The sequence below is a fragment of the Pezoporus occidentalis genome, unplaced genomic scaffold (genome assembly GCF_034315485.1).
Source record: "Pezoporus occidentalis ecotype Australia unplaced genomic scaffold, CSIRO_AGI_Poc_V1 ctg31, whole genome shotgun sequence".
NCBI classification, from domain to species: domain Eukaryota; kingdom Metazoa; phylum Chordata; class Aves; order Psittaciformes; family Psittacidae; genus Pezoporus; species Pezoporus occidentalis.
The window spans coordinates 3,842,449-3,866,800 of record NW_026915052.1 but is presented as its reverse complement, the minus strand read 5'-3'; the positions used below and the strand labels follow the sequence as shown (position 1 = coordinate 3,866,800).

General features: G+C 42.1%; 1 protein-coding gene across 15 annotated transcripts in view; it reads left to right on the top strand.

The window, feature by feature from the left end:
- CDC42BPB (CDC42 binding protein kinase beta) overlaps positions 1 to 17,929 on the top strand; it is a 96,336-nt gene extending 78,407 nt beyond the window's left edge. For 6 of the 15 annotated variants that reach the window (XM_062628029.1, XM_062628023.1, XM_062628022.1 and 3 more), the window contains 12 exons: positions 923 to 1,004; positions 4,743 to 4,959; positions 5,366 to 5,428; positions 8,839 to 9,435; positions 12,052 to 12,149; positions 12,262 to 12,346; positions 12,492 to 12,612; positions 12,702 to 12,819; positions 13,723 to 13,761; positions 13,890 to 13,998; positions 14,091 to 14,161; positions 16,169 to 17,929. In XM_062628029.1, coding sequence (XP_062484013.1) covers positions 923 to 1,004; positions 4,743 to 4,959; positions 5,366 to 5,428; positions 8,839 to 9,435; positions 12,052 to 12,149; positions 12,262 to 12,346; positions 12,492 to 12,612; positions 12,702 to 12,819; positions 13,723 to 13,761; positions 13,890 to 13,998; positions 14,091 to 14,161; positions 16,169 to 16,300 — 1,732 coding nt within the window. In that variant the 3' untranslated portion in view covers positions 16,301 to 17,929. Of the gene's footprint in view, positions 1 to 922; positions 1,005 to 4,742; positions 4,960 to 5,365; positions 5,429 to 8,838; positions 9,436 to 12,051; positions 12,150 to 12,261; positions 12,347 to 12,491; positions 12,613 to 12,701; positions 12,820 to 13,722; positions 13,762 to 13,889; positions 13,999 to 14,090; positions 14,162 to 16,168 lie in introns of those variants that run through there. The other 9 variants (XM_062628030.1, XM_062628028.1, XM_062628020.1 and 6 more) reach the window with 4 other exon arrangements.
- The last annotated feature ends 6,423 nt before the right edge of the window (positions 17,930 to 24,352 follow it).

Here is a 24,352-nt window from a genome sequence, read left to right as displayed (position 1 = left end):
AATTTTTTCCAGGCAGTAGGACTGTGGGCTTGCACCAGTGCTGTTCTGTTCTCACATTTATTCTCTGTCAGTGTCAGCTCTCTCTGACATGCTGACAGCAGGAGCAGAAGTGTGGAAGTGTTGCAAATAGCAGCATTCACATCAGTGCATTGCTTGAAGCAACTTAGCCAGATACTGTATCAACTGTCCAATGCTTTATCTGCTTATTGTAGCTGCCTCTTTGAATCTGTCTTCTGAGGATTCTTGGATGTTTTAATAGATGTTAACCACCGCAGCTATGAATTCTAGCATGAGCAGGTTTCAGGCATTAGTGTCATCTTTACACTAAAATTGGCAGTTACAGTGATCAGCTTGGTCACATTCAGTTTAAAAAGGCTTGTGTAGTCAAGCCCTCTGGGGTGGAGCACTCTGAAATGCAAAAGTTGTTCCGATGTCTGTTTATTTTACTGTAATAGAGAATAAAATCTAGCTGTTTTGAAAACCCTTATTTGAATCCCACAAACTATAATTATGTTGCCAAGAGCTTTTTATGTGATTTTTCTTTTTTTCCAAAGGCCCTTCTCTTGCTACACATTGAGGTATGAATTATTCATTTCTAATGTGTCTGCTGGGCTGGAAGAGCAATATACTTGCTGCTAATTGTAGATTAGATGTGGCTGGTAAACCAAAACTACATAAAGCCACCCCGCTTAACTTCAGGTGGACGAACTGACACATCCTAAATGCTGTAGAAATGTAACTAAAGCTTGTGAGTTGTTTAGGTCAAGGATTGTTAGAGCATAACAAGCAGTGATGGCAGTTGTGACCTCTGTGCGGTGCTAGGAGATTGCAGCCTATTGAAGCAGTTGCAATATCAATTAGATTTTGTTGAATAATGTTAGTGTGGGCGTATATGTGATTCTCTTGCTCTCTTTCTTACTAGAGATGAAGATTTTTGTGTGAGCTCTGTCCTAGCATCGGATGTAATACATGCAACTCGTAAAGACATCCCTTGCATATTCAGGGTAAGGCTATCAATTTACCTTTAAAGAAAATACAAGCTAATTATGAGTGTTTTGCTTTGACAGCAAAGTACATTACCCATATTTAATGTTTAAGTTACGCAGAAGTATAAGAATTTACATGGGGTTCTGAAATGCGTAGAGGAGCAATGTGATACTCCTCTTATAACTGAATTGTAAAGAACAAAGTTCTCCTTCTTTTGTTACTTCCTTATATACAATGCTCGGCTTTTTTTATTTTCTTGATTATAATATTTTAGTCTCCTCTTCCATTGATATTACCAGATCCTGGCTTTTCTTTCTTGGCTTTGGAGGACTCTTGCTTTAGGAACTGATGCTGTAACACAGTAGTCTGAAGCTGGGTTGTGCTCACTGATTCTAGTTTTGTCATGTGTTGTCTTGTATATTAAAAAAAAAAAAAAAAGAAGTTTCAGTTTCCTTAATTCCATATTGAAGTATAATAGAAAAAAAAAATAGAAAATAATTAGCTTAGGTACAATATCCTCTTGAGTGTATCTTCTCTCTGAATGCTGTTTTTCGTTTTTAATAACATGAACATCTTTTCTAGGTTTTATGTGGATTATATTTAATCTGAAATTTTAAAATACAGAGAAGAGTAGGTCGGTAACCATTATCTACAATGTCTTGCATTTAAATACACAGACTCACTGTTTTCATAGTCTCTGATCCTCGGTCATCAAGTCAGTGGAACATGGAAGCCAAAGAGCTGACAGTCACATGCAGTCCAAATCTTTTGGTCCTTTAGGGTTTTGCATTGGAGATGTCTCGGCTACTTGAATGCTTCAGTGGGTTTGTTTTTCATAGAATCATAGAATAGTTAGGGCTGGAAAGGACCTTAAGATCATCTAGATCCAACCCCCCTGCCATGGGCAGGGACACCTTACGCTAAATCATATAACCCAAGGCCTCGTCCAACCTGGTCTTGAACACTGCCAGGGATGGAGCATTCACAACCTCCCTGGGCAACCCATTCCAGTGCCTCACCACCCTAACAGGAAAGAATTTCCTCCTTATATCCAATCTAAACTTCCCCTGTTTAAGTTTTAACCCGTTACCCCTTGTCCTATCACTGCAGTCTCTAATGAAGAGTCCCTCTCCAGCATCCCTATAGCCCCCCTTCAGATACTGGAAGGCTGCTATGAGGTCTCCACGCAGCCTTCTCTTCTCCAGGCTGAACAGCCCCAGCTTCCTCAGCCTGTCTTCATACGGGAGGTGCTCCAGTCCCCTGATCATCCTTGTGGCCCTTCTCTGGACTTGTTTCAACAGTTCCATGTCCTTTCTCCTTTTATGTAGAAATATTTTCTGCAGTGAATTTCTATCCTTTAGTTTACTGCTACTTTTAGTTTTGTTTTCCTCTTACTTTTTTTCTAAATGGGTTTTGTTTGTTTGATGGGTTATTTTATTCCCATCTGCCTGCTTTCTTCGCAAATTAGCAAACACAGAATACTATGGGAAGCAACTTCTGAGGAGAGAAAATGAGCTCTACAGAATGGTGGTTGATTTGTTTAAGAACAAGGCATTCATACATTATAACCTGCCTGACTTGCTGCTCTAATTTCTGCCTGCAGTTTTTAACTGAAAATGTATCGAAGAAAAAAGTCAAATATAACCCCATGTAAGAATACTTGCATGGATAAACATGACAAAATGTCTCCAGTTTGATCAGGTCATCCCCTACTAAAGAGATCTGATATGAATTATCTGTAAGTCTGGTTTGTGATTGTATCCCTTTAGATAACCTTTTGAAGGGGCCAGAGAAAGCTGCCAAAGTCCACCTCTCTTCTCAGTTTTATATTCTCCTTCAAAAAAGGAATTTCTAAAACTGGAAACCAGTAATACCTGATAGAAGAGAGTTTATTTTCTGCATTTCATTTATTGCTAGTTTTGCATCTTGCTAACATAATGACATAGAGCGACTTCTACACAACAGCTAAAACTGTTACTTTACATCATCTGTGTAAAAATCTGATCCTTCTTTCATATGTATAATTTCACGTAACAATTATGATATTGGTGGCCACCAAAGACAGATTTTCATTTCTTTTTGATCTTCCATCACCAGAAAGCAATACGAGAATGCTGCCAAACACTAAAATATTGCCACCTCTAACCCCCCATGAAACCAGGAAGAGGAAGAACTTGTCTCAGACTCCTATCTCTCCTTGGTAACCAGATTTTAAAGCTGGATATTAGGCCATCGAACACTGTAGTTTAAGTGCTGCCATTGATACATGGCTGCCAAGAGTATCTGTAGTGGAGTCTTTACACAGTTTAACAGTTTGAGCTAAGGAGCCTTGAGTTTCAATAGCAAATACTGGATTTCTTGTATGATGAATAATGCTATTTCTATTATGACCAACTTCTCTGATTTTTTTTATTTTATTTTTTCCACATTTGCCTGCATTAAGATGCCTCCCTCAAAAGACCAAGGAGTCTAGTGGTAGATCAGAAGCAAAACCATAGCTGAAGTCAGATTTGGTTTGGTTTTGTTTTCAGATTTAGAAATATTATCCGTTACACCCCCATCTTTAAAATACTAATGCTTTGTTACAGCTTAGAGGTGAACAAAGCTTGGTACAGGGTAATAACAACTACGAGCAATTGGAAACTACTCAGTTCTTTTCCTACTGCTTTTCACTTTCATTTTACTTCTGAAGTTCTGTCTTTGACACTATACCGTCCCAAATTTACTTTCAGATATATTTTATCTTTAAGATGAGTGTTAATTGTTTAGTTCACTCTTCTGGGAACAGTGTGTTGCTTAACTGTATCATCCACCTTTACGGTGTTTTTCTTATCAAGGCATATAGGCTGAAGGTGTGTTATTCCATGCTACAGCCTTCAGTTCTGCACTTCTGTAGCTTTTGCTGCCTTTTTCTGTTTTTTCTAAAAGTCTGTTCTGAGGACTGATAATGGCTAATGGCCTGTTTGTCTGTGACTGAAAGCACAGTTCCCATGATCTCACAAACACTCCAGTCTCTTCATACAGGACACAAAACTTAGGTTAAGAACTACTAAGCGCATACTTTGGACAACAGAAAGGTTTTGGATAGTTTTTCTATTCAGACTATGTTCTGATTTGAGATCCTTAGGACAGTTTACTGAAAATTAGGTGAAGCCACAGTGATTTCCTTTTAAAATGGGGAAGTGGGAGAATGCAGTATTTCAGTCTCAAAACATTGCTTTTCTTTAGAGCTTTTAATGCACATATAATGTGCTCTTCCTCCTGGACAAATACTTTGAAAATCAAGTAGCAAAATCAAAATGCAGAACTGACCCTAGCAATGCCATTGTGTTTAAATGCATCTGACTGAGAAAGCATGTGAGTCATTTAAAATAAGTTATTAAAAAATGGGGGGGGGGAAGGAATTAGGACAAATTAGGGCATGCTACTGCAATTTCAGTTCAGAGCAGGAATGAACCTTTTACTGCAATGTGCCGATTATTGTAGGAAAGGAATGTAGCGTACATTGCCCATATGTTAGGATTCAGAATAATTAAGCAAGACTGAGTATTTTTAAACAAAGCCACTGTAGCTTGTGTGGGGTTCTTTGAAGCACTGTGGTCGTATTAGCTGTGTGCTGCGTTGCTTATCCCTCAGGTACATCATCGCGTTGTCATGAAAAAAGTGTATTTTACTTTCACACTTCTGTGATGTATATAATACTGACAAAAAAAAGCTTTTATTACTCTTATTAATTTAACTCTCTCTGTTAAAAGGTGACAGCTTCTCTCTTAGGTTTGCCTTCAAAGTCTTGTTCTCTACTCATCCTGACGGAAAATGAGAATGAGAAGAGAAAGTGGGTTGGAATCCTAGAAGGGTTGCAGTCTATCCTCCACAAAAACAGACTGAAAAACCAGGTTGTGCATATTCCACAAGAAGCTTATGACAGTACACTGCCTCTTATTAAAGCAAGCTTAGCTGCTGCTATTGTAGGTATGTTTGCTTTAACTTTCATAAGTGCATGAGGGTTGTTGAAGCTTTTAGATGGGTTTCTGTAGTGAGAGCACTGACACCTTGAAATAAATTCCTCACCTGAATTCCTTTGTAGGAATTTAATAACGTGGGGAGATGCTAGTCTTGCATTCATATTCAGATTTCTTCATCCACTCAGAGTAAATAATACTATTCAGCTGTTCAACAGGTTGTTACAGAAATATGATATATAGCATGCATTTGACAGACTGCATGAAGTTAAGCAAAATTGATTTGCTGTTGAAAATCTGTTTGTCCAGAAGTTTTTCCAGCTGTTGAAAGCAAACAGTCTGTTTTAAAGAGAAGATTAAGTGGAGCTGAATTAATAGCCTTGTTTTGTTGTTGTTATTTTCCCTTCCTGGTTTAGATCAAGATAGAATAGCAATTGGATCAGAAGAAGGGCTATATGTGATAGAGGTGACCCGCGATGGTAAGTTAGGCCATAATGCATGCAGTAGTTGCGCAGAGAACAATGAGCTCCATCACTTCTAATGCTGTTATAATACAGGTTATACAACAGCCCTTCATGTATGTTAAGTACTCAGTTAATTGATGAGAAGGAAAAATGAATGTGAGATACAAGCACTAATTTCATCATTATCATTACATTCAATTGACTGGCTGAAATTAAAGGGATGAGTTACTGAGCATATTCTGACACATTCTCACCTAAACCGTGTTCCCACAGCAGGTAACAAAATGCTTCAGCACACAGAGCACGCACAGCCCATGCAGCAGCAGTTGATGTACAGTGGCACTTACTAAATAGAACTTGAATTGAGCAAGAAAAACTTGACATCAAAGCAGACTTACTCCAGCCTGTATCATCGACACTGGCATGAATTAGAAGTTAGGCAGCCAGGGCAACCAACGCAAGAGTTCGTAGACTTCCCATTGAAACAACTACATATTGTTGTCTGTTTCTTCCAGAAATTTCGCAACCACTTGCATTCTGTTTCCTGATGATGGCCAAAGCAAATGCCTTGCTTGCCCACTTTCCATTATCTCTTAATCTCCCTGACCCCATGCTTCCTTCTGAACCTGCTTTTTCCTTCCTGCTCTTAATGAATTCTGCCCTCTGCTTTGGGAATAATGGAATCCATTTAGCGTGGTCTTCCAGAGGACTTACCATGTACATTCCATAAATTCACAGTGTGCCCCAGATACCAAAGCAAAGCATATGCTGCATAGTCACTGGGCAGCACAGGCTTATCCCTCTATTGTATTATTAGGCATCACAGCTAGGGAGTGAGGGAAGCATTTTTCCCTTTACCCTGATACACTGAGCACAAATGCAAGTAACAGTGGGAGACATGCCTTGGTATGGTGGGGAAAGCGTGGAGGCCGGAAGGATTGCTAGCACATGAGTACGGGGATATTTGGGGTCAATCCATACAAAATGCAGTTTTAAGCATGGAAAAGCAAAGAACAAGTCTGGTTAATTTTGCTGCCTGTTTCCAATGTAAGATATTTTTATTTTGAACAAACAAATGAACAAAAAAATGAACAAAAAAATGAATTTGTAGAAGTTAAGTAATGTATTTCTAAGAAGCAGTGCAGATTTAAAATACATTCATCTACTACCATTTATCCTTTTCCAAATTACCTTAGGATATATTTGTTGGGTTGGGTTTTTTTTTTTCTCTGAATTTAAAAGCACCAAACATACCTTTTAAAATTTCTCATAACTCCTGAGGCACTCTAAATTTAGACAACACTCTAAATCCATTTTTTTTTTTGTGGTATAAGAGGTAACAACCTTGGCTTTCTGATAGTAGTGTTTCTAACAAAATACCCAGTGCTCTCTTCACCTGTATTTATAACCTTTAAGCTTGTTTTTTTCTGGGTCTTTAACTATGTGGGAATTGAGGATGTTGAGGTCAGTAATACAGATTTGTGAAATTAAGAAGTGCCATTTCCACATTTGGAAAAATCACTGAGACACTCCTGAAATATCCCTTTGATTGTTTTCAGTCATTGTCATTCCAATTTCAATGGAAGAACTTGAATTTCCTTTTTCAATGCAATTTAGTTTGTTGCAATTTAAAAGTTGGATTGCAGTCATGCTAGAAGTTGTATTTCAGTGTAAAATAAAATAGCAAATAGAGGTTTTTAAAGACTTACTTGACTTTCAGAAACAAATGAAGTCAGGGGTGTGATTTTTGGGGCCAGAAAGCAAAATGTTACTGCTGCTTGTTGCTTGGAATAAGGCATTGCCCATTTCTGGGAGAATCTGCACTGCAGAGTGAGACAGCAGGTATTTGAAATTCTTTTTAGCAGTAATAAATGCCATTCCTTTGAGCAAGCTTCCAGTGGTCACCATTCTTTAAGTATTTAAGTATAAAAATAACTTCTGATGTAAATAATTCCAGAGATTCCAGTACAGCTTCATGCGTAAAAGAAAATTGTGCACTGAATTTAAAAGGTCATTCCATGAAAGAATGATTATCTGCATCACCATGTCATATGGAAATGTTAAAAGGATTTACCAATTTTGGTTTTAAATTATAAAATGTTTTGCAGGGGGTTTCTATGGCAAGTTCCTGTATATTAATAGAATTTTTATAAATTGTAATCCCTTATTTTATGGCAGTTGTAATTTTCAGTATTAATTAGCTGCTAGTTGCTCATATCAAAGGTCTTTGGTCAGAACATAACTTAGTTCTTGACAAGTAAACTAAACTGTAAGCTGAAGTTGGAGCTAGGGAAAAAAAACAATCTGTGGCAAAGTTCCAAGCTGGTTATTTCATAGAACATTTCTTGAGACATATCATCTATTTGTGCAAGGGGGAGAGACACCACAAAAGCACTTGGATTTGTAATCTGAACAGCCAAGGTTGTTCCAAAGTTTACAGAATTTGGTAACTTGGCATGGTTATTCAACTATTGGTGAAAAAAATGCATAAAATCTCTAGTTTACTTTTTAAAATTATTGTTCACAAATATTTTTAATACATTCAACTAACAGAAAACTGAAAGTTACATTTTAATATAACTGGCTTATGCATATTATGTTTCCTAGTTTGGAATTGGCTCATGTCTTCTGTTTGTTCCCCATGAAATATTCAGTACTTTCCTGAAAGTGCCTGTATACCTACAATCCCCAAAGCAGAGCATACTGTACCTAACCCTCTTAGTTGCCTCTAACCCTGTTTTAAAGAAGGTAAAACTCCCCAGCTTCCATGGTAGCCTAACTAGTCCTTAACTGTGAGAAGGCTTTTCCTGGCGCCTGTCCTAAACCTCTCTCACTGCAGCTTAAATTGGTTCCTCCTTATTCTTTCCCCATCACACAGCATTTTTTTCCTTTCCATATGGGTGTTTAACACCTGCTTACTATTCTGCTTCTGTGTTTGGCTAAGACATTTGCCATCAATACAGCATTTTTTATACTCAATTATCATCATTAAATACTTTGTATTTCTTCACTTTGTGTTCTGCTAATTTGGTCATCTTCTGTAATCTACTGAAGATGCAAATATTTTCCTGAAGGTGGGACCCATTTCAGTAGATACAGCATCTTGCAGTGTATAGATAGTACAGATGTTATGTAAAAAATTTTCTGTTTATTTTCTGTTTAAACCACAACACCCAGATGTTAAGCAGTCTTTTCCTGCAAAGCATTGCTGAGACTTTGTATCAACAAGAATGAGTTGCAGGAATGCTTTGTTTCATTGTTTGCTCTGAGAATTAATAACAAAGGATTGAATATGTATAATACGTACTCTTTCTTATCTGTGTCACTGTTTAGATTCATTTTCAGACATCAGTATATAACACTGAAGTGTTTCCAGGCCTGGTGGTTTTCTTGTTTAACTTAAGCGCCTCTTGTTTCCTTTGCAGTGATAGTCCGAGCTGCTGACTGCAAGAAGGTGTACCAGATAGAGCTTGCACCCAAAGAGAAAATTATCATCCTCATCTGCGGTCGGAACCATCATGTTCACCTTTACCCTTGGGCGTCTCTGGATGGGTCAGAAGGAAACTTTGACATTAAGCTTGCAGAAACTAAAGGCTGCCAATTGATTACAACTGGAATGCTAAAGAAGAGTTCCTCAACGTGTTTGTTTGTGGCTGTCAAGCGACAGGTTTTTTGCTATGAAATTCACAGAACTAAACCTTTCCACAAAAAATTTGGTGAAATTCAGGCTCCAGGAACTGTACAGTGGATGACAGTGTTCAAGGACAAGCTCTGTGTTGGCTACCAGTCTGGGTTCTCCCTGTTGACCATCCAGGGAGATGGACAATCTATAAACCTGGTAAATCCTAATGACCCCTCGCTTATCTTCCTCTCACAGCAGTCTTTTGATGCCCTTTGTGCTGTGGAGCTCAGTAATGAGGAATACCTGCTTTGCTTCAGCCATATGGGAGTATACGTCGATTCGCAAGGTCGAAGGTCACGCATGCAGGAACTAATGTGGCCTGCAACTCCTGTTGCCTGTAGTATGTATATGTTTTTCTGTTGTCATATCCCTGTTGCTGCTTTACTTGTCAAAAAATAATCGGCATTGTATTCTATTTTGCTTGGGTTTGTCTTTTGACATCTAAGTTTTGATGAGTTAACAGGATGCGCAGTTCTTCATGATGGTAGTTTTGGAATTGGCCATCTCCTGGGCTGAGATAGTGAATGCTGCAAGAAGAGAAGCTCTGTCTTGTTACAGGATACAGAAGAACAAATAATGGAATCAAAAACTGCAGAGAATAGTCCTGAATGCAGGACAGTGCAACGCTACTGGTCTGTGAAATTCTGTAAAGATTGTTGCTCCCCTAGAAAGTGTAACTGTCTAGTTGTCTGTTGGATGTCTTCTGTGTCCTGTACTCAAAGTACAATAGAAAATTGAAGAAGTGTCACCGAAACCCAGTTTCATAAAGATAACAAAATGGGAGGTAAAAATACAACTTTTGGCAGAACTTACAGTGGGATTTTTGTTATCCTTTTGGTTCTGTTTTTAGGGGAAGGGTTTCCAAAAATAATATAGGCAGGTGGAGGGTAATTTTTCAACCCCTCTGCTTGTTTCAGGAGCATTGTTTCATCAGCTAGTTAGGACAGAAGTACATGCAGAGCATTTTTAAGTGTTCAGTAGTTAAAGGAAGTTAATGATAAACCTGGGATTTCTATTTGGATCTCAAACAGCAATTAAAATGTTTTGAATGATGGAAGGCAAGAAATAGCTTTTTGTTTAAATAGTACAGTAAGCAGTTAGGTGCGCATTGATCAGGCCAGGCCGTAGCTCTAATGGAAGTTTGTTTAATTTTAATTGTCTTGAACTGTAATTGTTTGCTTGCTTTATTCTGACCTAGTTCTGTACAGAAGTCTGAAGCAAGGGCCCAAGGAAACAATGTAGCTGCAAATTTACTTTAAAACGCCATTAGCTAAAGCTAATGTTTCCTTTTCCTTTATCAGCTTTAGTTCTTTTGCATTTCAGCAAACTAGGCTTGCTAGACAATGGTTTTGTCTGTTATTACTAGAAGCTGTTCTTACTGTAAACTGTTTCACAGCATTCTTGTATGTGCAATCCTGAGTGGCATTGGCCTAGGGCTGATTTTGTAGAAAAAGCAATTTTTTCCGCTGCCAAAGGAAACTATTGCTTTCCTTTTCATTAGCCTCGTCCTCCCTCTTCATTCCTAGTGTTAGTGACTAGTGATGGTGGCTGTTTTTAAATGTTCCATCAGGAGATCATCAGAGTGCAAATGGTTCTGCCCCATTGCAATTTCTGCTGTGGTAAAGGACCACGTTGTAGGAGAGGTTTTAGGGTACAATGCAGAAAATGTTTCTAGGGCATTCAGTCCATTCACGCTAGGAAAGGCTGAGGTCTGTGCTAACACAGTCAGCTCTTATCTTGGGTGGCCTGTCTACGTTGCAGCTAAACCAGCTTAATGTGCTGGTTCTGTGAAGAGTCAGTGTAGGTGTTGTGGGGCTGCTTGGCTTGATTACAGCACAATGCAAAGATGTGGAGCCAGCAGGTATCAATGCTGTAGCGTGGGCAGCCCCAGCACAGACACATACGTGTCTCTCTACGAACCAGTTGAGGTCTGATCAAGCTCATCAGCTCTGACTGGTAAGTGCTACCTTGGCTACAAGCTGGCCAGGCAGAAGCAGTTGGTGTTTCTGTCTGATGCTCAGTAGTGTCCTTTGATTTGGACTTCCAAGCCAGCCATGACCCTGTATAATAAATACTTGACTAGAAATCATTTCTGGGATATATATTTACGATAGGTCTGAGGCTTTCTGTGAATGAATTTCAAAAATAGCACCACAACCTTACTTCAGTTCTTCTAAGAGGATTCTGTGGTGTGTTTGATTTCCTACTGGGTTATTTTCCTTTTGTTTATTGAAGCAGCTCTTTTCTCCATTAAATCTCATAAATTTCTAGTCTTTACATGAGCAAGGTGTATTGGTATGAAGCTCTGAGGATCTCTGCTTTTCATTGGACCTAAAATAAACTTGTCTGCTGATGCCTTTTATGCTTTAAAAAAAAAAAAAAAGTTTGAAAAGAGAAAATGGGTTGTGAGCTTTAAGCATTGTGACATTTTTCTGTTAACTTGATGAAAGCAGCCCGTACGTGAATATCTAAAGCTAGATAATTGTTAGCAAAAGAGGAAGGAAATTGAGAACAGATCCACATCATGACTTCATGACCCACCTCACAGATGGTGGCCCTCTCTTTTCCCCTGCAGCAGATGTAGAGTTAGTTTGCTGCTTCCGAAATGAAGTAATCTGCATCTATAGAGAAGCTAGCTGCTCACTTCCTGCCAAGTAGCGAATTTGTATGCGCCTGAAAACTTCAGATGCCATTTTGCAATTTCATGAAATCATAATTTGAAGTTTAAAAATACTTGAAAGGGTCAAACTCAAATCTTTCCATGATGCTGGAGTTGTCGTTAGCAAAACTGTTATCACAAAAATATCTGTTTGAAAGCAGGGCTGGGAGAAAGTGGTTTAAAATGTATATTTCATGAAGTGGAAAACATGTATCTATTGAAATTTGCCCAAAGGTATGTCAGTTCTGGACTACTGAAACCACATTAGGGTTTTATGTTTCTTTTTAATCTATGCAGGTTGCAATTCTTCGTATGTAACAGTGTACAGCGAGTATGGTGTTGACGTATTTGATGTTAACACTATGGAATGGGTCCAGACTATTGGCCTGCGAAGGGTAAGTAGTTTTCTTTAGATACAGAACTTAATTGGACTAATTCCGAATTGAGATATTTTTTCGCAGTGTATGCTAGGCTTGAGTTAATTCTCTGCCTCCTTCCTCAAAACAGATCAGACCATTAAACATGGATGGCACGCTCAATCTCCTTAACTGCGAGCCACCAAGACTAATATATTTCAAGAACGCATTTGCAGGTGAGTACTGAGCAAGGGGAGAAATGGGAAGATGATACGAAGCTAACAGGACAATTTTAAGCAATGTTGCCTTTGCATGAGATGAAACTTTTATTGGATGTGTCTGGGTCAACTATGTATATGAGATTGCATTGTGATATTACAGCAGGAGCTGTCCTCAGTGTACCAGAAACATCTGACAACAGCAAGAAGCAAATGCTTCGAACTAGGAGCAAAAGAAGATTTGTATTTAAGGTTCCTGAGGAAGAGCGATTACAGCAAAGGCGGTAAGAATTTAATCGTGGTATGTAACTTAAGATATGATGATGTGCAGAGACTGGGAATGCTGATAGTAAAAATCCCTCTGTTCTTCTAGGGAAATGCTTAGAGACCCTGAGCTAAGGTCAAAGATGATTTCTAACCCAACGAATTTCAACCACGTGGCTCATATGGGACCAGGAGATGGAATGCAGGTTCTCATGGACCTCCCGCTGGTAAAATGCATTTTAAAGAGAGAGAGATATATGTACCTTTGTTCTTGCTCAGAAAAACTGTGAAGATGAGCTGTATGGGGTTCAAGTATTGTCTCTGTACAAAATTCTTTTAGTCATTTTGAGAAAGGTAAACCTTGCTAATGTGCAATGCAAGGAAATACTGTTAGCTGACTTACGAATGAGACACTGAAAGAAACAGGTATCACTGCCAGGACCTTGTTGGTAATTTTGTAAATAATCAGCCTCTCCTCCTTCCTTCTTCTTGTCTTCTTAAAATAATAGAATGAACTTCCTTCCCCCTCGTCCTCATGGCATTCTGCTCTGCTGTCACCTCCAACAGGCTTTGAGCATGTCTATCACATGAGCTCTGTCTCTGCTGAAACCTTTCTTAAGAGTGACCATTCCTCACTGCAAGGCTCCCCTCTGCTTTCTTCCTCTTCCTGTCCCTCCTCTGCTTCCCTATCCAAGGGTAGGAGTAGCTACAAACTGTTAGGAACTGGAGTGGTGTGCTTGTGGCACTTTGCCAAATCTAGAGCAAAAACAAGGAGAGGGAAACTAATGCTGTGAAGGTAACATGCATGTAAGTTGCAGTGCTTTATAGCATTTTTTTTATATTGTATTTAACAAATACAGCATTTTGTAAGCTATTTTAGTGTTAAATCCAAGAGAGGAAGGCAAAAAGGTACACTTTTATGTTCTGTACCTTCCATTTTATAGCTGCTAGTCGGGCTTTCTCTTGTCTTTCTCAGCTAGCCCAGAAGAGTGTAATGCATTTGTCCTTTCAGCAGGAGGAGGAAGGAAAGCAGAGTTGTTGGTACAGTCCCTGCCCCTTCATAGAGAGTTTGCTGGCTGACAGGTTCCGGTGGCTGCTGTGGGGCTTAGTTCTTTCTCTGTCTTTCTCAGGGTTTGTGTCTGTTACTGAAAATATGTGGATGTGGTCAAGTAAGTTCAGTTTTTCTACCAACACTGGTTGTAATAGCTTCAAAAGCACAGTAGAGTTTTCATGAGTAACAGCTCCTAATTGGATCACTTTTGCTGCTAACTAACAAGGTGTTTCATTTCAACTGCAGAGTGTTCTACCTGCTGCACAGGATGAAAAACCATGTCCATCTACAGCTAACCTCTCACGGCAACAGCAGCAGCAGAGAAACAAAACCTATATTTCATGGCCCTCATCAAGTAAGGCTGGAAGCAAGCTTGTCAGTTCTGAGCTGTAATTTACAGGTTCAACAAGAGGTGTAAACCTGTCTTTTTTCCTTCTTTCTCTACAGGTGGCAGTGATGTGGGAGGAGCTGTGCCTTCCCGAAGTACGTCTGATCCTGACCAGGAGTTTGACAAAGAGGTAAAGTAGCTTTTATTAAATGGAAACTGATGATATCCTGTTGCCATAGATTTTTTTTCTTCCAACAAATTAAATTTCTGAGGAAATACTTCATAAAAACTGTTCTTTATGGAGATGTTTTCCTTCCACAAATATTTTCTCCAGCCTGGAAGTTAGAGATGCCAGCCCAGAAGTAAAGCTGTGAAAAGATCTTTTTATAGTGATATTTTAAGAAGTATCATGTCTTGGATTAAGCTTTGTAGACAAGGGAAATGTGACTAATTGATGAAGTGTCCTCAAAGCTCCTAAAAATGTTCTCTGGGTTATTAGCATAGAATAGCAAAGTAATATGACTAGTTAAGTAATTTTCTGTGCTGCCTTAAGGAAGACTTTTTGTCTTGTAACTTGAGTAGGAACCATATTTTAAAATAAGTAAGACTGCTTTTAGCAAGAGTAAAAGTATGTGCCAGTAGCCACTAAACAGAAATGTCCTGGCTGTACGAAACTGGCATTGCTGAATCAAGAGAGAAGATGTCATTTTTATTTCCTTGATTTATCATGGGTGTAGATTCTTCTAAGCTTTACTCAAGCACTGCCTGTGCAAGGGAAGTGTTAGGCAAATAATAATCTGGGAGGCAAACCCTTAGATCAGGATCTGTGCATCTTTAGTGCTTTCTGGTACCCAGATGCGGAGCCCGTGTAATGTTCTGGTTTTTGAAGGGTGTTTTCCTGAAGGCAGATGTTTGCAGGATGCCGTAGTACACCCCAAGTCAAAGCACTTGTCCAGAGTTCTGATCACAGCTATGCTCCAACTTCCTTTGTTGCCTTGAATAAGCCATTGAAAGTGTGTGAGAATAGGAATTTCTAAATATAAATGTTCTTTAAAGTGTCTTGATCTTCCAGATGATGGACTGTGTCAGTTGACTTAGGTTTTCTGCAGCATCCTTCCTGAATTCCAAGTTCCATGCTCTAATGATAGTTGCTGTTTGTAGGCACAAGTAGTGGTTTTTACAATGTTTTCTTTTTCAGTAGATGCTACAATTTCTTATGACTTCTTAATAGTAGTTTGAAACTTGAAAAGGGAGGCTCTAATAACACCCTTTGGCTTTATTTAGGATTTTGGCTTTATCACAGCATGAACTGGAACGTGTTAGGATAATCTTGTTACGGATGATCTTATTATTGTTTGAGCCATGCAAAACCTTGTGAACAGCATTCTTGCAGGATATTACCTTTCAATCTATTTGCTAAATATGCATTCCCTTTCTTGAAAATAACTTGCTGTGATAGTAGCAGGTTTTCCTGTGCAGTATTTCACTAGCTGTGAATGTGTGCAGTGTTCAGAGTTGTAACTCACCAAAATAGTGGGAAACTTGCCAGCCATCCTGTTGAAGTGAGACCAGTCTGTGAAGGCAAATATTCAGCAACCAACCTAACGCTGGGGAAGTAACTGTGGATAGACTGTCTTTATTAGATATTGACACAGGGTGTCTCCAGTAAGTATATTCTGTTTCCAGATCACCAGGCTGATACTTGGCAAGCTTCACTCTTGTCAGGCACTTCACATGCTTTTGCTGTTTTGTAAAGGGTTCATATGCTTGCTTCCTTCCTTCTCACCAAATTGAAGATGATTTGAATGTAATTGTTTACATGTTTATATGGACAGATAAATCTCCTAGGCTATAAAAACTGTTTAAAAAACACAGGCTGGTAAATCCAGGGTAACAGTGAACAAAGAGACACTTTCAGACAGGAAAGCTTTGCAGTGGCTAGGGGAGCCTGAGGTGCAGCAATTTCCACTTACTTTGCCATAATTCCTGTTATGTCAGGAGGTCACCTTCAGGACTGCACTAGGGCCTGTTGATGATAATGGAAGTATTTGCATGAATGTTTAGCAATGAAGTAAATCTGATACACACTGCTTCATAAGTGTTGCTCACACTAATTTTTGAGTGCCTTTGAAAGCTTTGGAGTGTGAAGAATTGATTTTAAGTAAGCATATTTTTTTTCCATGTTTCTCGTTAACAGCCTGATTCAGACTCCACCAAACACTCTACTCCCTCCAACAGCTCAAATCCAAGTGGTCCCCCAAGCCCCAACTCTCCTCATAGGAATCAGCTTACGCTAGACGGACTGGACCAGTCAACCTGTGATGCATAACACTACTGCTCTCACTACTCTGGCTTCAATCATCCACTACTCTGTGGAGTATTCAAGAGCAGGGCAAAGCTTTCTTGGATGCTAGTGCCAAGACTGACACTGAATCTCTAGTGTTGTACAAGAATATATGTCCAGATTGTAGATAACAAACTATTGAAATGAAGAAAATTCTTTACTAAATAGTGATCGAGCTTTTTACGCAGAATTGTTCACTGCTCAGTTACGGTTGATTCCTTTCTGCACAGCTGTGACACAGTTTTATTGCATAGGACCATTTAAGGCCACCAGTAAATAGTCTTATTCTTATGCTGAAAAAGAAATAGAGAGAGATACTGATAATGTTGCTACAATATCAGGAATATTATTTTTCTATAGAATGATGTAATGTCTCGTTAGCAGGAAATCCTTTTAGACACAATTTGAACCTCTAAATAGGAAATGCAGGCAGGTCTGGTTACATCCTCAGATGAATACTCTCTTCCCTTTTTCCCATAACTATTTCTTTCCTAAATCTTAAGGAGAATGCTAGGAAGCTGTAGGTCGTTTCCAACATTAGTAGAATCACCAGGAAGTCAAATAAAAGTTGGTTATAGTTCTGTGGCCTTTTAATTCATTTAGCCATTACATATACAGCTGCATAACTGTCTTTCTATCTTTCTACCAACTTCTTAGTCTTGTACATAGGACTTACTCCCAGTTATCTTTTACCTATACCCTGCTTTTTAGTCCTCATCAATCAGGCATTAGTCAGGGCTTTTAAAATATCTGTAATTACTGCTGGGAAAGAAAATTTTACTCCTAGATCCTGCCTATCTCCTTCCGAGAAGTTGTTTCTCATGGGTTTTTTGGTGTAAGGACACACTACATTGTTTAGCTGGAAGCCTTCTCATGGACACATTGCCCTCAAAGTCTGCTTGATCTAAGGGACTATATCGCACTAAAACATCAGTCTGGTTTTTTGGTTACCAAAGTGGAACGTGAAGGACATGTAACTGGGGGTGCTGCTTTTCTCATTCATTGTATCCTCACCTGCATGAAGACCCCATGATTATTAATCAAGTATTGATCATGTAGAAAAATGCACAACACACTCCTGTATATTTTGCTATGGCCCACGTGCAGTGGTGATGTTTTGTGTGTATATTTAATCTCATGCTTCCATGTATTATACATTTAGTAATCAAAGATTTGTGACCATGTTTCATTAAAAGCTTGTAATTAATTCAGCGGCTGGCATATCCAGTTTGTCATTGTCACACTAGTGTGCCTTCTGTGCCAATTCTATGACAGTTGGATGTCACTTATTTAAAATTTGGTTTAAATGGGCTAATGATACACCAATGGCTAATGTTCTTTTCTGAAACACTGTATAGGACGTGCACTTATCTTTAGTTTGAACTGAGTGTTCTAGTCAACATTTAATCCTGTTATGTTAAGTGTTCGACAGTACTTGCTCTTTTTCTCAGATTCTTTATAAAGGGGCTCAGATGGAGCTGGACACTACTGCTTTGGGGGTTTTCTGGTTTTTACTTTTTTAATGTAAGTCTAAGTCTTTGTAATTATTGAATTGTGAGAACATTTTTGAACAATTTACCTGTCAATAAAGCAGAAGAGGGAGGTTTTAAAGTTCATAGTCGTCTGTCTTGACATCTGAAAACAGTCTACACTGACACTCACTTTAGTTTCATGGTAAATTCACTTTGCTCACATGGATGCTTTACGTGAGCTAAAAGATACTTGTGGAAGCTCTGTATCACAATGCTACAAGAAAGGTGTTTTTGCACATAAACAGCATGTTCAGGAGTGATGGAAGTCCTTTCAGTGGGATACAGTGTTGAAGTTTTGTGCCCCTGGTTTGTGTTAGAGTTGTCATTTTATTGAGTCACTAGTCTATTAATTGATTTTTAAATTATTTATATGACTGTTTCCTCATGGCTGAAGCATAGTGAGGAGGCTGGGGGATCTATTCAGGCACCTTAAGTGTGATAATAAAGACTTCTCACTTGTCAAAGCAGTAATTTCCAAAGAAACACTTGGGACCTTTTCAAGGGCTGGAGTGTGAATGGTGCAACCCCTAGTACAGGGGTTTGTTTTAAGCCCCCCTCATGCAATGCAGTGAGCATTGCAGAGCTCACTGTAGCTAGAACAGAGCCAACATCTCTAGTGAGATGTGAGGTTACATCTCCATAACCTCATCACTTATGGAGCACCTCAGTGCTCCTGGATCATTTCTTGGTTTGTCTTGCCCATTGTTCCTCAGGTTATCTCAGTGGGAAAGGCGTGGAGTGGGTATTGCGGACCCTGCTGTCCCTTGACCAAACCTACCTGGGCAAGGCCAGCAGGCTGTGGCAGGGTACCCTGGGGAAAGTGCACCGGCACTCTGCCCTGGGGACAGGGTGGGAGCTGACAGGAGGTTTGAGGACTGTGTGTCGGAAGCTTTCTCACAGGTGAATTCATGCTCATCAGCCTTCAACTTCTAAAAAACATTTCTGCTGCTCTTGAGCTGATTTTTCTCTGCACAGTGAGGACTTTGGATGACAACGGTCTTTAATTATGGGGGTATTAAATCATAGCACACAGCAATGCCAGGGCTTGGTTATCATTTAGGCAGGAGAACGTTTCTAGAAAAAATAATTGCTCAGTATGAATACATTATTCCTTTCTCTTTTTTTCACCAACTCTGGCCAAGCAGAATTCCTCAAGTCCTTCACCACAGCCCTTTGCAAATCTTCTATTCCCTTAAGGCTTCTGATTCTGGTTTCCTAAAAGAGTCCTCCTTAAGCCCTCAGAAGAACTTTTAGAAATGCAGAAACTCAAGATTTGATGTGAATGTTCCTCTGGCAGTGCAGTTTCTTCTCCCTGGAGGGTACCAGTCTAGTATCACAAGTGAGGAATTGAGTTGCACAAGGAACAAGGATAATTTGGTCTCTGCTGTTCCTCTGCCCGCTCCGTTTTCACAGAGGCATTACATCAGTGCCTGAAGCTTGGGTGATGGGTGTACCACTCACCAGAACACGTTTGTCACTTCTAGCACAGATCTTTGCCCCAAAAGGCTGCGTATTTTGGAATACATCCTGGTGTTGCTTGCTACCAAAGGATGAACTCATCTGCCACCATCTCTGCAGCATACACATGCTGAGACCAGCTTCCTGCATGGGTGCAGCCTGCTGGTGGGGTACATAAATACTTCATGTTTGCAGGGTAAGTGCTTAACACAGCCAAGTGATAAGGAGGGGACTTCAGCATGGAAATGCTGATGGTCCAGACACCCTCGTTTTCTACACAGCACCAGATGAGGCGTCCCAGGGAGAAAGCAGATGCATAAAACCTGAAGAGCTGGCACTCTAGTGCTGAGAAGCAGTGAAGTGTTTGAGGGAAGAGATGACTGTAGGGACTGAACTGTGCCTTTAGGTGCAATTAAGCAAAGTAGCAGCCAAAGGAAGGTGGCACATCATGACCGTGAACCTTGTCTTGCTGCTGAGTTTAGTCTATTTTGAAAGGAAAAAAATAGAGATAGTATTCTTGCATGCTGGGCTACTAGAGCATCTCCCATTCCAGTTTGTATGCCGCCTGCTCTAAACAGAGCAGGTCTGGCAGGCAGAAGCGAGGAGGATGTACCAAGAAGTAACATTCATCTGCCCAGCCCTTGCCCTCCATTGCAGAGGCAGCAGGGCTGGACCTGCCTTCTCCTGGCTGCTTGCTCCTCTATAACTGTGGCTCCCCTCTCAGTTCCCCCTTACATCTGTCTTTGGCAGCCTTGGCCTCCTCGCAGCTGGTGGGGCAAGATCTGCCACTGCTGCCACCCTCACCCAGTGCAGAGAAGCCCCTTTGCTGCAGGCTGAGAGCTGCTGCCCCGTGGCCTGGCATGTCAGGGCAGTGGAGCGGGGTCAGAGGGGAAGGGGGTGCCACAGGCACTGTATCAGGGAGGCAGGAGGGAAGGCACAGTGCTTGGGAAGCGCCAGCACGATGCTCCATTCCAAAGCTTTCCTAAACGTGTTTCTGGGGACATGGGGTGCTGGCGAGACCGGACATCAGCTGCACGCCTGTTGCGGGATGTCACGGAAAGCCGGACTTGTGCAAAGCATTTCCCACTGGGGAATGATGCTCAGACTAGCGTTGCCAGCAGGGTTAGCCGAGGACAGCAGGACGTGCTCAGCGGGCGAGAGCTGCAGTGCTGCGCTCCAGCCAGAGGAGGAGCCTGAACTCAGGAATCAGCCGCCTCCCCGTCCTTGCAGCATCTTTTTTCCCTGACCCCCAATAAGCTGCCGCACTCTTTTGTCACCTGACTACACAGTTTTATGCAGCATTGTCGCTTGCTTTCTCATAGATAAACTCCCAGGTTTTCGCGGCGTCGCCTGCTTTCCAGTTTTTTACGCAGTCCCTGCTCTGCGATCGCGTGAGGGAGAGCAACGTGGAGCCCTGCATGCTGATGGAGGAGATGGCCACAGCTCTGCTGCCACCCTGCAGCGCCCTGGCCAGCTCCTGCATCCCAGTGGTGTCATCCCTCACCAAACCCCCTTTTCTGCAGCTGCTGCTGTTGCTGTCTCCTGCTAAGTAAATAAATAAATAGACAGCTAAATGAGTAAATAAATAGACAAATAAATAACTAAAATGCCCCGGGCCACAACTGTTTGCAGGCTTGGTGGTATTTTGAGTACCGCTGCCTGCTGCACTGTCTGAACCCAGGTTCGTATAACTTCTGTGGGCAGCCATAATGTGTGGTGGGAAGGCCAAATGATATGAGTTGGTGTTCATTAATAGTGTGCAGGTTGCTTTTCCTTTTAAGACCCCAGCAAGCAATGACTCCTGAGATCTTGCCATTAACACTAATGCATTTTTCATTAGTCTGTCACAGCTGGGGACCCTGGGAGCAGAGCAAAGCCATCAGGTGCCCAGCTATGCTGTGCACAGCCTCAGCGACAAAAAACAGCCACCTAATGTGCTGCTTACCACAGATATCTGCAGGTCAAACTACTTGTTCAGGCAGGATCCCAGGAACTTGATGATCTTAAGGTCCTTTCCAACCCTAACTATGCTATAATTCTGTGAGATTCTTAGGTACCAAACCCCCTTGCATTACCCCACCTACACAGTGTGCTGTCTGTGTGCGCCGGTGTGCAGGGTGGTGATCATGGGTACAGCTGGTTCTACAGCAGCTGGTGGCCCCCACCATCACAAACTGACTCCGGTGCTTCGGTTTTGTCTGCAGAGCTCCCCCCCCTCTGCATCACTTTCTGTGCAAGCAAGCGAACACGGCTCCAGGAGGAAAAGTACAGACTGTGCTCTGCTAGCGTGCTGACAAAAATTGATCTCTACTTTAATTAAAGCCTCTATTGCAAGTGACCTCGAGCGGCTAATGCATTTTAAAAACGAAGCCTCGCCAGCAGCAGATCTGCACACCCCACACAGAGGGGCGACCAGGCGGTGATCCATGGACCGTCTCCTCCGTGCCATGCCACCTGTGCAGTGAGCTGTGCCTCCCCAGAGGCTGTCAGACTATACCGGTACGTGCTGAGAGTCCCCCGTGCCCAGGTGGGACACAAAGCTGACGTCCTCAAGTGCTGGCAGGGGAAGGATACCATCCTGCCACCATCTTGTGCAGTGAACTGTCCCTGTTGCCAATGGATTGCCTTTTCCCTTCTTATCATATAGCCACGGGATGTTCTTGCCTCTCACCTTAAGCATATGTTGTGGGGATGCAGCCACTGGGACTCCTTACAATCCTGCAGCGAGGGGTCCAAAAGTAGCACACAGAGGGATGCAACTTGCTCCAGGATGAGTGGCAAGGGGCTCCTTGGGGAGCCTTCTCCTTACATGGAGCAGAGCTGGTGCAATGGGATGCCTGGTGCAATGGCCTCCAGCATGCAGCACTGCCTTGGCGTCAGCTGTGGAAAAATAAATCATGAGTATGTGTATTTAAAGGCTTGTAAGCTAGAGGAGATTCAGTCACTTGCAGTGAACTGATTTGAAAGGGAGAAAGAGCACAAAAAGTCTCTCACAGGCAGCAGGCACAACAGCTGTACAGATATGACCGCCTTCCCCTCCTCAGTGAGACCCAGCCACGGCACAATGCGAGACCAGCGGATGCTGCGGCTGCTCTTGCAGGCACCATGGTAACACTGCGGCACCAGCGCCTCACCAGCAGCAAAGTGCGGGCTGATCATACTGCACCGTGTCCACACCAGCCCCCAGCTGCGGGGTCCTGTCCAGCCTCTTGAGGGCTGGATGAGGACTTTGGGGTGGGGGTGTGAACCCCTGGGTTCACGTCGTGGGGTGACACTGTGCTGCGGGGCGAGTTTTGGGGACCTGGGTCACTGCTCTCCACAGATGTGCATCTCTCTTATGAGGAGAGACTGTGGGAGCTGGGCCTGTTCAGTTTGGAGAAGAGCGGACTGAGAGGGGAATCTCATAAATGCATTGAAATACCTCAAAGGCAGGGGCCAGGAGGATGGTGCCAGACTCTTTCAGCGGTGCCCAGTGACAGGACAAGGAGCAATGGCCATAAACTAAACCACAAGAAGTTTCACCTCAACATGAGGAAAAACTTTTTCAGTTTTTCCTGGAACAGGCTGCCCAGGGAGGCTGTGAGGTTTCCCTCTCTGGAGACTTCCAGTATCTGCCTGGATGTGTTCCTGTAAGTGTAACCACCTCTAAGTAGCCCTGCCTTGGCAGGGGGTTGGATTAGATGATCTCCAGAGGTCCCTTCCAACCCTAATGATCCTGATTCTGTGACCATGGAATGGTGGAACTTGGGTACTCCAGACATGCCTGTGTCAGCCACCGCCTGCAGCAGCCGATGGCTTCCTCTGTGTTTTGACCCAGCTGGTGGCTGTTTCCTTCAGCACCAACTACCTGACAGCCACAGCAGAAGCTCCTGCCCAGGCAAGTTGCTTTTCACCCCAGTACTGCTGGAGGGGCACCTCAAATAGAGATATGTATGGTGAAATCCCATCAGTGTGCCCAGGAGCATGGACCTCCTACCAGCCCCAGCTCTGCCCCGCTTGCAAAGCAACAGCAGTAACCAGGGCTATGGAGATGGTCCTGTTCCCTGCGTGGCTCATAGTTTGTGTCCTTCCTGCCTGCACTGCCCAGTACCGGAGGTCTTGCTGGGGGCAGGGGGGTGGCAGGGGTGGTCTCACTGCCACATGATACCCGTCACCCTTCTCTAGGGCTCTGATGTGCCTAATGATGAATTCCAAGGCCTTTGAGAAGGGATTATGTCTTCCAGAGACTAGAACAAAATATAATAAACTTAAAATAGCTGCTTCCTTATGGAATATGCCAACAAGCCCTACTGAAAACCCAGCAGAGTGTAAATTTGCATAAATTTGCATACATCTCCATAATTTCCACTTCACCCATCAGACCTGCTCCCGTAATGAAGCGCTGCCTGACACTGCAGGCACACAATTCAGACACATGCCAGGCCACAGACACCGCCACTAACGAGGCCTCTTGGTGCCACTGCCACGACTCTCATTACACAGGCCAGCATGACTGTCCCCAGCCGGTGTGCTGTGCCTGCATCCCTCTGAGGGAGCCCCGGCACCCCTTGTGCCACCAGAAGATGAGCTCTTTCACCAAAGGAAGTAACATGATAAACCCCCAGGTAAGTCCAAGAGGGTCTCATAACTGTCAGCCTGGGTGCAGAGCTCAGGCATCCGTGGAGAGGATGGAGAGAAAAATGTTTCCTTAGGACTGTGCCTTGTGCAAGCACCCAGGGAATGGGAGAGAGATCCCCCAGCACTGAGCATGCTGCTGGAAAGCAAAATGATCTCCTTTTAAACCTAAATAATGGGTCCAAACCCTGAAGGCTCCAGGCTACATTTTTAAATGTTTGAGCACTGGCTTTCCATCATGCACCCAGGGATGCACCCTTCAGCCTGCTGTGTACCCTGGGCAAGTCCAGCATGGGGCTGGCTAAGGCACGGGGTGCTCCAACTTCCCCACATATCACCTAAGACCCAAATCTCAATGTTGAACTGTCTAAAAAATGACCGATACCTACAAAACAGTGTTTAAAAACCAGAAGCAACACCAGGAGGCTGTGCA